The sequence below is a fragment of the Amaranthus tricolor genome, chromosome 3 (assembly GCF_026212465.1).
Source record: "Amaranthus tricolor cultivar Red isolate AtriRed21 chromosome 3, ASM2621246v1, whole genome shotgun sequence".
Classification (NCBI taxonomy): domain Eukaryota; kingdom Viridiplantae; phylum Streptophyta; class Magnoliopsida; order Caryophyllales; family Amaranthaceae; genus Amaranthus; species Amaranthus tricolor.
Window position 1 is genome coordinate 25339897 of NC_080049.1, and position 10779 is coordinate 25350675.

The window sequence follows — 10779 nt, forward strand, 5'->3', positions numbered from 1 at the left end:
ATCACATTCACTCCATATATCACAATTGGTATGTCAAGCAAGTGTTTAAAGTATGTCAAGTAGGATTTTAAAGTATGTCAAATAGCAGTTTATGGTATGTCAAGTACATATTTATGGTATGTGAAGTAAGGGTTTAGAATATGTGAAGTAGTGGTTTATGGTATGTGAAGTAGAGGTTTTAAGTTATGTTAATTAGGGGTTTATGATAAAGTAAGTATTCATAGTATGTCAAGTAGAGGTTTATGATAAAGCAGGTATTTATGGTATGTCAAGTAGAAGTTAATAGTATGTCAAGTAGGAGTTTAGAGTTTATCAAGTAAGAGTTTATTGTATGTCAAGTAGAGATTTACGGTATGTCAAGTAGAGGTTTAGAATAGATCAATGAAAATCAAAATAAAAAAAATAAGAAATTGGCCAATGAAAAAAAAATTACAACTGAATCAGCAGAAAGTAACGTAATTCAATTTAAATAAGAATGCCTCTCATGATCGTTCTAGATTTAACAATAGAAAAAATCCTTAAAATAAACGCTAGTTAAATCATAACTCAAATTTTTTTTGTAAATTTAATTGTTAAAATTAAATTGAAAGAGAATATAATAAAAAGTCATAAAAAAAATCACCACATCTATCTTAAGAGAATAAATATATATTGAGTCAATTCAATCAAAATATTATCACTTGAGAATTTGTGAAATGGCCGACTCGAATTATGAGTTTGTCATTCACTCACATCTATCTTGTTATCTCCGATTCTCTTTAGAGCCTAGTCTCTCTCTGACAGTCGACACGCCTTAGCATACCTTTTTCACTGTGTAGAACTTAAAAGTGAAAATTGAGTCCTCGGAAAGAAAGAGAAAGAAGGAGACTTCGATCGACCGAGATCGAGGAGGAGAGATAAAGAGAGAGAAAGAGAAGCACCATCACCATCAGAAGAAGACTAAGAAGATGGCAACGAAGAACCAAGTTAGGGCATCTCACATACTCATTAAGCATCAAGGTTCTCGCAGAAAGGCTTCTTGGAAAGATCCTGAAGGTCGCATTATCATGAATACCACCAAAGAATCTGCTATTTCTCAGCTCAAATCTATTCGCGATGATATTCTTTCTGGCAAACAAACCTTCGATGATGTCGCTTCTCGCATTTCCGATTGTAGCTCTGCTAAGCGCCGCGGCGATCTAGGTCTGTTTTTTATTCTATGCTCGATTTCGTTTCATAGTTACTACTCTATAGATGTATTATTATTGTGTGGAAACTCCATAAAATTTTCGAATCTGTTGTGCTTTCGTCTCTTCTCTGATCATTGTTTCATTTTCATTTGATTTGCCAATTCTTTGTACTGAATCCTTTTTCGCTTGAAATCGATATACACTTATCAACTATTGCGGTTCATGATATATGTTCGGATCTGAAGTTAATTCTTTGTTATAAAGTGATGAAGCTGGGAAAGTGTAGAATTCTGTTATTTGTGAATGTGTCCTATCTTTGCGAAGTGATTTAACTGTTTTTCTTTTTGCTGATATTTACATTAAGGAATGATTTTTGCACATTTAACGCTGTTCTCTGTATATGTGTTGACTCTCCAACTTTTCTTATCCTGGTCTATGGTTAATGACTTGACAATTGTTCAAGATACATTAAAAATATCCAACATGTAGTTAGCAGAAAGGAAGTTAACTCATAAAAATATAATTGGTAGAAAAGGACCACTAATACTAGTATTGAGGAGTGGCAAAAGGAGTATTAATATTAATACTGCTATATATGGGATAGTGGGAACCCTGTACGAGGTCTCTAACAGCTAATTTTCTATTTGGTTAAAGCAATAATCTGTTGTGGAACTTTTGACGAGGTCTCTAGGAGCTAATTTTTCATTAGCATATTACTAAAAATGTGAGAAAATTGATTATTTTAGTGTTTAGAAAAAAATTTCAGTGGTAAATTTGTAATGAATTAGTGTTATATTTACTACCAAGAGACCCAACAACCTCTCCCTCTGCATCCCGAAGGAGTTTTGAGATAAAGTCTTCCTTGGGTGAAGTGTGATGAATAAGAAGTAGCATTTTCCTTTTATGGGATAGAGGATGCTGGTTAGGAAGTACTGGTTTGATAAAGAACATATGGTATTAATCACTTGATGAAGACTTTTTTTGTTAATTAGGTATCATGACCAAAGTCGTTAAAAATGGGATTCTACTTAGAATCGTTTACAGAGGTAGAATTTGATTAGTAGAATCGAATCGTAGAATCGTACCATTCTACAAATAAACTTAAATATATTTAAATACTCCTTCCTATTCACCCTACTTGTTCCATTTATTTTTGGGCACTATTCACTTATTACTCTTAATTTGTATTTTACTCTTAATCTATAAGTTAAAACATAGTCATGTGAGATCTTGTTTGATTTGTCTCAATATAACGATTATTAATATCAATTTTTTATAATTTTTAATTAAGAATTTGAGATATTAAGGATTAAAATGTTGTCTCTGCAAGTGTGAAAAACTAAATGAGACTAGCATGAATAGGAGGGAATATCTAGTATCTTAACATTATTATTCATTTCAAAAGTCTAAATTTATGAATTAAAGTTTCTTGGACTTTATTTTTAAGAATGTAAAAAAAACTTTTTAATAATTAGTTTAAATCTTTATACCAATTAAGTAATATATTTTTGTAAAAGTTTTCATGATGTAACATTTGAAATTTATTTATATATGTGAAACAGATTAGTGAAAGATTATACATAAGAAAATTAATAATAATTGATATTAAATTAGTAGAATCGGATCGTTAAATCATAGGATTGTAGAATCGTGTTATGATTCTACATCTAAGAATTTTATTCCAACTAGAATCGTAAGATTCTACAACTTTAAGATTCTACCTACAATTCAAATCGTTCACTTATTTTTGGATCGTAAAATTGTAGAATCGTGGATCAGAATCGCGATTTTAACAACAATGATCATGACTCTTAAGAATGCCTGAATTAGGCTTTTTCTTCATGGAGATTTTATTTTACATGCTAGTATTTGACGATTGAAAGGAACATTAAGGCACAAGTGCACAATAGAGCCGCGACTACGAACTTTTGTGGGCGTGATTAAACCTATGTATAAGTTGCTGGATTGTCTGGCTTAAAAGAAATGAAGTTGAGCAACTTTGTTGGTCTTATTTGATAATATCTTACTTGAACTTCTTAACGTGGGTTCTGAAAGATTAATATACTTGTACAAATATACTCTAGAAGAGAGTTTGAATAGAGTATATGTTTTTCGAGTTTGACTTTTTGGGATCCGAATGAAATAATTTTTACTACTGTCAAGATCCTGAGATTTGAATGAAGATTTGAATTGTTTTTAAAGAATAAATATGAAATTAGTGTGAAGACAAATGAGACAAAACGCAATGATGTAAGGAGTTCAGTTAGAGCCCAAGTCTCTACCCTTAGATTTTCATAACCCTTCAAATTATATACTTACTTTGCGTTCTAGATTTTATGGTATAGAAGGAGGTCACACTCATTCAAAGGTTTTGAAAGTAAAGGCACAAGCTATTCAATTCTGCTATATTCACTTTAAGAAACCAAGTTTGATCCTTTATAATCATAAACTTCTTATCAATCACCGTTCACAAAAACTCAAGAGTTTATTTTATTTTTGTGAGAAATTGTATGTTGGTTATTCACTAAATTATGAAGTGAAAATAACTTGAGAGAGTAAGGTTTGCGGTTTGCCTTATTTCTGTCATACTCAGGAGTTGCTAGAGTTGGTGGCATAGGTGCTACGGTATTCTGTAGAGGATAAGTGTGACATTCTACTGTGTAATTTGGAACTCAAAGAAAGTAAATAAAAAGAATAGAGGCTTTAGGAAATCTAAAGGATTTTGAGAATCCAAGGGTGGAGAGATAGGCTTTAGCCAAACACCTTACGTCGTTGTGTTTCATTTCATTTAGTTGCACTTTTAATTTCGTAATCAAAGAAATATAAATATTTTGCTCCATCGAAACAATAAAAATACTTATATATTCAATTTTTTTTATTACATGATAGGCTAAGGGAAGGTGAGGGTAAGGTGAGAATCGAATTTAGAATCTTATCTATGAAGAGCGGTATTTGCTTCAATTGAGACAAAACTGATTCTCAACGTATATACTCTATTCAACGTCCCATTCTAGTGTATATTTATATAATTATCTAATTGTTTTTTCAATTGGTATCATTGTTGGCCCCTTGATGACAAAAGTCGGTGAAGTTATCAAAATATGTAACTAATTATTATATTAAACAGACAATATCATACTAATACGGTTCATTTACGGTTGTTGGGCCCAACATGTTCAATTGAATCTTGAACTTTGTAAGTCCATTAACACAGTGTTGGTGTCGTTAATAATTAAAGTTCATTAACAATTTGTCCCAACTCCCACTTATGATCTTTTTAGGATGGGAAGAAATGGAGTGAAAGGAATGGGAGATATATTCTTTTTATTCGGACACTAAATGAGGAGGGGCAAAGATTTGGAGGGATAAGCATCAAATGCTTACCATTATTTCTATAGTTTGATTTACTCCCATTACTAAGTGGTACATTATTTTTAGAGTGTATATTGGTGCAGACCTCTTAATCTGTTGGTTATTACTGCAGGTCCCTTTGGTCCAGGTCAAATGCAAAAACCTTTTGAAGATGCAACGTTTGCACTAGAGATTGGTGAAATAAGTGACATTGTTGAGACAGACAGTGGAGTTCACATCATCAAGAGAACAGGCTGAAACCTGTAATCTATTTATGGCACCTGTTGCTTCTGATTGTTTTCTGTTGTAATATGCCTTCCATTTTCTAGAAGGCAAGTGCTAGGATGTACTGTGCTTTTTACAAGTGCAAAACTTGCCGATCTCCAGTTTTTGTGTTGAGATAAATTCTGAATGGGACTTGTTTCTGAACAATGTTGATTCAATGATATGCGTATTTGCTTGTTTCTTGTGCTAAAATAAGAAATGAGTGCCTCAATATTTTGTGCTGTTAGGCTCAGCCTGTTCATTTATAGGATTAACGCATTTTTTTTTTTCCATTTTTCCCCAAGTCCGTTCCGTTATCTCTATTTATTGTTACAAGATTGTTTCAAAAGTAGGAGCGAGATGAAAGGAATGTTGAGAGGAGGTCAAATAGGAGATGTTTTCGAAGTTTTGCGCCAATTTACAGTTTGCACTTCATTAACAATTTTCAGTTTTCCCATCTTTTCCTATCTTTCATTGACGTGCCCTTGCATTTTCATGCAGCTAATCATCTCATCTGAACGAAATTACAACTCATGAATCCATCTAGGATCGATTTTTAGTGACCATCTATATCTGATAAATCTATCAATTGATTTAGAGAAACCACCTTGGAAAATTTGAAATGATTAATACAAATTAACAACAAAACAAACGAAATAAGATAAGTTTCAACTTATTTTCAAAAGTAAGCGTGCAATTCTCAAACTTGTGGTTTGGGGCTATTCGCAGTAAAAAAAACAAATTAGTTGTTCCCAGTTAATTAGTTGTTCCCAATTAGTAACTGCCTAACTGGGAACAATTTTGACTTTTTTTTTGACCTGTTCGCAGTTACTAACAGCATGCTCCACAAATACGCACAGATAAAAAAAAAGTTGATCAAAAAATAAGTGAAGTAGTTGTTCATCAAAAAAAAATTAAAGTTGTTCGCAGTTAGTAAATGAGAACAGCTAGTTTGTTTTTTTTTTTTACCTGTTCGCAATTAGTAACTGCGAACAGCCCCAAATCACAGATTTTGAAATTGCACGCTTACTTTTGAAAATAAATTAAAACTTATCTTATTTCGTTCATTTTGTTGATGATTAATCTTATTCATTTTAAATTTTCACCACCTTGAAGAGTTTAGACAAACCACTGTTGAGCTTTGGAAGCTTTGCGTTTCCGTTGTTGTATTTATTTACTAGGAGATGAAAGTCTCCTAGAATAACCTTATGGAGTAATTTTTTTTGGTAATGAAGATTTTATTGCCGTAGTACCTAAGCCAATACAAAACATTTTGGGGAGGACCATATTTTCAAGCTCAAAAGGTCAACTTTATCCACCATGTTTATAAGTATATTTAATTTGAGTTGTGTTTACTCTAGCTCTAAAACTCACCACATTACTATCTCTTTTTAAATCATGTGTTAACAACCATCAAATCGTATGAAAGTGCAAAATTTAAAATTGACTCTTGTCACAAACCAAGTGCTTACCTAGGCTTGGGGCCGACAATGCGGGAAGAGTACTAACAGGTAGAGTTAACAAAACTTGTAGTCCGATAACTTGCACTTAAGGTTACTAATTAAAAGCACATTTAGGTTTCTACCAATGCACTCTCGCAACATCTATATTAGAAATAAGTCGCATAAGGCGGATCACTGATTGATCTCCGGTTAAGGTGGGCCTATGGGTACAGTCATATAGGGTCAACCGTTCAACGACATTTTGTTAACCCAATATCAATAACTACATAGACGAATTATACATAATCTTTTTTAAAATAGAGAAGGGAAGAAATCACTCAATTGAAATATTAAGCTTGGTTATCAAACTTGGTCCCTTGATCACCTTACACAAGTCCATAAAATTAACGGCTACACCTGCCAATTGTGTTGATGATAATAGAGTTTTAACTTTAACAAGTCGTAAGTAGTCTCGACTCCCGAGTATAAAAGGATACATATATCAACAAATTTAAGGCGTGATATCCTCTAAGAATGTTATTCACATCCATTTTATTTATCCAAATGATAGTGCTTGGTCACAGTTTGAAGTACTTCCCAAGTGATTTTCATGCCTTTAGGGAAGATAACCAAATCACTGCCTCCAATTTCAAAAGACCCATCACGCCCATCAACAGAAACCTTCACTTTACCCTCCAAAAGGTACATTGTCTCCTCTGCTTCAAAAGTCCACGGAATTTTGCTGGGTTGACCAGTCCACCTATGTTTAAACAAAACAATTTTCAGATGAAACTGAGCTTGATAAAACATCTAGGACAATACCAATTGATGCAATGTGAATTTCACATTAGTATAAATATATATAAATATGTAACGCTATCATTCTAGTGATGAGAAATAAAAATATAATAGGAATTAAACCCTAAACCAGTGGAACATAATTCACTAGTTAGTTCACTTTTTGAATTTCGCAATTCGCTCAAAATGGTTCAAAAATAGCATGAAACCAACCATAATTCGCTTTTATCGATTCGCGATTCACGAGGCGATTAGCAAATCATGTGACCCTGCCCTAAGCCGATGATTTCCGATCAACTGGAAACAGAACAAAACTCGGTCTTCCATAAAAAACAATGTGTGGGTTAGAAAAAAAATGACGTTCCCACCCAATTAAAAAATGGGCTCATGTGTGAGGGGGAGTGTTGAAAAAATAACTTTCATATATGATCCCACATCAAAGAATTAGAGAGATGCTGACCAACATATAAGCTCGATGGACTACTTCTCCTATCACCAATTGTTTTTAGGATGGAGTCTGAAAATGATAGATGTTACATTGATCAAAGAGTGAGATCAATTCCTAATTTAATTAGCAATAGGAATGTTTGTCTATTTTGACAAGTAGGAGGAGTCCGAGCCTAATTAGAGTTCTTTTCGTTCCTAGTTGTAATTCACATCCTAGTAGGATTACAATATATGTATCAGACTCCTAATAGGATCAAACAATAAATAGTAGTTATTGTAGAACTAGTATATAGCTAGTTGAGTTCGTAAGAAGTCGAATGCCTACAAAAGTTGGATGGCACGTACACCACTTCGCGTGCATAGAATGCAGCCTACGTAGTCTCTTGTTTAAATTGGACGTCTGTAGCCCTTGCCCAAGCAATTGTATGAGCATAGGACTCTTGCATACGTACAATGTAGGTTGAGTGAGAGTCTTGCTTAGATGAGTAGTTGCACAAGCGTACAACTCTTGTGAGTCGTGTGTTTGTGCTAGTGATTAGAGTTTTATGCTATCGAGGTTTATTTCTTTTATCTTATACTATAAATAAAAGGGTCTCACATATAGATGGGTGAAGTGTGATCGAGCTATAATGAAGTGTTTGTGAGTGATTAAAACTACTACTTTGTCTATCAACATTATCAAGAGTGGAGGGTTCTAAAAGAAAAGCTTCAATACTGTTTCAGGAGTGTCACAGGGAAGAAGAGTCGTTACAGGAGCAGTTTGCGTTAGTGCCATATTTGCATTAATATCCTTAGTCGTGGCAATACGCATCAGCATTCGATTGAAAACTATCGTCTTTTCTTAGTTAATTGACCTATCGACCAAAGTTTCTCTTGAACAATGGGATTTCAACGAACAGATAAAGGGTACAATACAAGACCATCAACCCTCAGTTACACGCTATGTTGAGCAACGTCAAAATGTGGTACGGTCATCTTGACATGATCTCTTTTAGGTTGTTTTTGAAATGTGGAAATGATTTTAATCCCTTGAATTTCAATTCTGGAAACTGCAAATTTGAATTCAATTTCAATTCATGAGTTGAGTAAACACTTAGATTCCTGATTCTATCATTTTAAAATTCGATTTCGAAACGGATTAGAACTATAATTTGCACAAATTCACTGGCTTTTATCCCACCACCGCATTGACACCTTCACATGATTGTTTTTATCCCTCGTTCTACCACCATGAGAAATTCTTCTTCCACCAAATTTGGGGTAGCCGTGGATGGTAGTGATGCAGGTGGTAGAAAGGCGGTGATTGAATTGAAGTATAAGCTTTGATTCATTAACACTATGTTTGGATCGGAGAAAATAAAGGGAGAAGCAAGGGAGAAAAATAGAGGGATTGCATTTCCTTTGTTTGGATACCGATAGGTGAAGGGAGGTTTATAGAGGAAGGGAATTGGAAGGAAGAACTTCTTCGCAATTTTAACAAATAAATCCTTCCAACATGGAATATATTTAGAAGAAAAACACACCAATTATTCCTCAATTCTCCTTCCCTTCCCTACTCTCCCCTCTCCTTCCTTTCCTTTCAAAAATGTTATTCAAACAGTGTAAATGTGCCTTATACATGATAGCTAGTTAAGACTATCCTTATAGCCTCCCTCCCAACAACAACCCAAGATACTATCTCCTATCATAAGATATTGATAATGCTGGTTATTCAACCAATTAAGCCAGTAATTACCTAGTAGAGGTTTCCAACTTACCACAAACTCAACCATTTCTAACAAACAACAAAAGGAACATCAATTTTTGGCACTATTTAAATACCCATGTCTAATTCTTATCAAATATGAATAGTTCAAGTAAACAACTTTCTTAATAGATATTAATTCAATCGAGAATGAGGTTTTGTCTCGGTTGAAGCATGTATCACTTTAAAGGACATAGGTTTGATTATGGCTGCCCCTCCCCTTAGCCCTCCCTTTCCCTAAGGCTACCATGTAACAAAAAGAAGATACTTCCTCTGTTCCAATTTACTTGATTTTTACCGTATTCATTGATCACCCTTAATTTGTGATTAATTTAAGATTAAAATATAGTTAAGTGGAATCTTGTTTGAGTTTGTCTCAATGCAAACATTACTAAAATCAAATTTTTATAATTTTTTAGTACAATAATTAGAGATGAGGTTCAAATTAGTCCTGCATGAAAAGTTAAACTATTTTGGAACCAATCAAGTATAATCAACACACCCTTCAATTCAGTGTTTAATAATTCCATTTTATATAATGTTTTGATCACTATTGTACCCACTAACCTCAACATCTTATCATACTTGCACATAATACAATCAAATCAATTCTTAATCCACACACCCAAAACACAAACTTTTTCTGTAAACAACCAATTAAACCTAAAGATTATGTTTCATGAAATTGAGAAATTGCATTACACTATGTCATAGTAACTAATTCCAAATTCTTTTAACCAAAACTCTAATAAATCAAACAAAAAAAAAAAACTCCATAACAAAAAAGAAGGAAAGTTTACTTACTTGGGCCAAGTGGCTACTTGAAGATCATCAAGCTTAGATTGAAGAGGGTTTTTCTCAATTCTTACTCCAAATATTTCTAAGACTAACCCCCCATTTTCTGCTGCTTTTTCCATTGTATTGATGTTATCTTCGGAATTTTTAGGGGTTTTAAGGAAGCTTGAAGCTATTATTATAGAGATCAGTGATAGAAGAAGAGATGGAAGTATGAAGGGTTTTGAAATCTTCATTCAGCCAATCCCAATATTGTTTCTACTTTTGAACTTTTCAATTATCACTGTTTAGTACTCCTATTTTAGAGTTAGAGACATTTATTTATCAGTTAGAATTAGCTTGCTGGGAAAGTGGGAATGATGTCTCCTAAACATTATTTGGTGGCTATTCACTCCTTGATAGTAGTAGTAGAAAAATATAGGTTAAAGCTAAAAATCAATATTAAAAGCTAATAGAAAAGTTGTTATAAATAAATGTTTTTATTTTGATTTAAAAGTTAGCTGAACGTTATTTACCAAATGTTTTTTTATTGTGGTTTGACTTAGAAAAAATCAATAATCAATTTTCAAATAAAAAACCAATAAAAAAACTAATTATCAAACAGCTTATTTGTGCATGCTTAACTAATGACTTTTTTCCAAAGCAATAGCCTAATAAAACTAAGTTCTTAGGACCTGTTTAGTGTCAATTTTATTTTCTAGTTAATATATTTTCATAAATGTAAAACTGATTTATGTTTAGATTTTGGACAAATTCATTCATTTTGAGT

General features: G+C 33.0%; 2 protein-coding genes across 2 annotated transcripts; one reads left to right on the forward strand and one right to left on the reverse strand.

Moving 5' to 3' along the window:
• Positions 1-690: 690 nt before the first annotated feature.
• On the forward strand, positions 691-5031 carry LOC130808755 (peptidyl-prolyl cis-trans isomerase Pin1-like). The gene is made up of 2 exons (XM_057674237.1): positions 691-1182; positions 4654-5031. The coding sequence occupies exons 1-2, from the start codon at positions 948-950 to the stop codon at positions 4776-4778; spliced, it is 360 nt and encodes a 119-aa protein (XP_057530220.1). The 5' UTR covers positions 691-947; the 3' UTR covers positions 4779-5031.
• Positions 5032-6552: 1521 nt separating this feature from the next.
• Positions 6553-10378, reverse strand: LOC130808884 (uncharacterized). The gene is made up of 2 exons (XM_057674424.1): positions 10020-10378; positions 6553-6986 (listed from the first exon to the last, which is right to left on the reverse strand). Exons 1-2 carry the CDS (start codon positions 10244-10246, stop codon positions 6779-6781), a joined length of 435 nt encoding a protein of 144 aa, XP_057530407.1. The 5' UTR covers positions 10247-10378; the 3' UTR covers positions 6553-6778.
• Between the last annotated feature and the right edge of the window lie 401 nt (positions 10379-10779).

Coding starts and splice junctions, on each gene's coding strand:
- LOC130808884 (XM_057674424.1), bottom strand. CDS start 10,246: ATGAAGATTTCAAAACCCTTCATACTTCCATCTCTTCTTCTATCACTG. Junction 6,987..10,019: donor CAAGTAGCCACTTGGCCCAA/GTAAGTAAACTT, acceptor GTTTAAACATAG/GTGGACTGGTCAACCCAGCA.
- LOC130808755 (XM_057674237.1), top strand. CDS start 948: ATGGCAACGAAGAACCAAGTTAGGGCATCTCACATACTCATTAAGCAT. Junction 1,183..4,653: donor TAAGCGCCGCGGCGATCTAG/GTCTGTTTTTTA, acceptor TTATTACTGCAG/GTCCCTTTGGTCCAGGTCAA.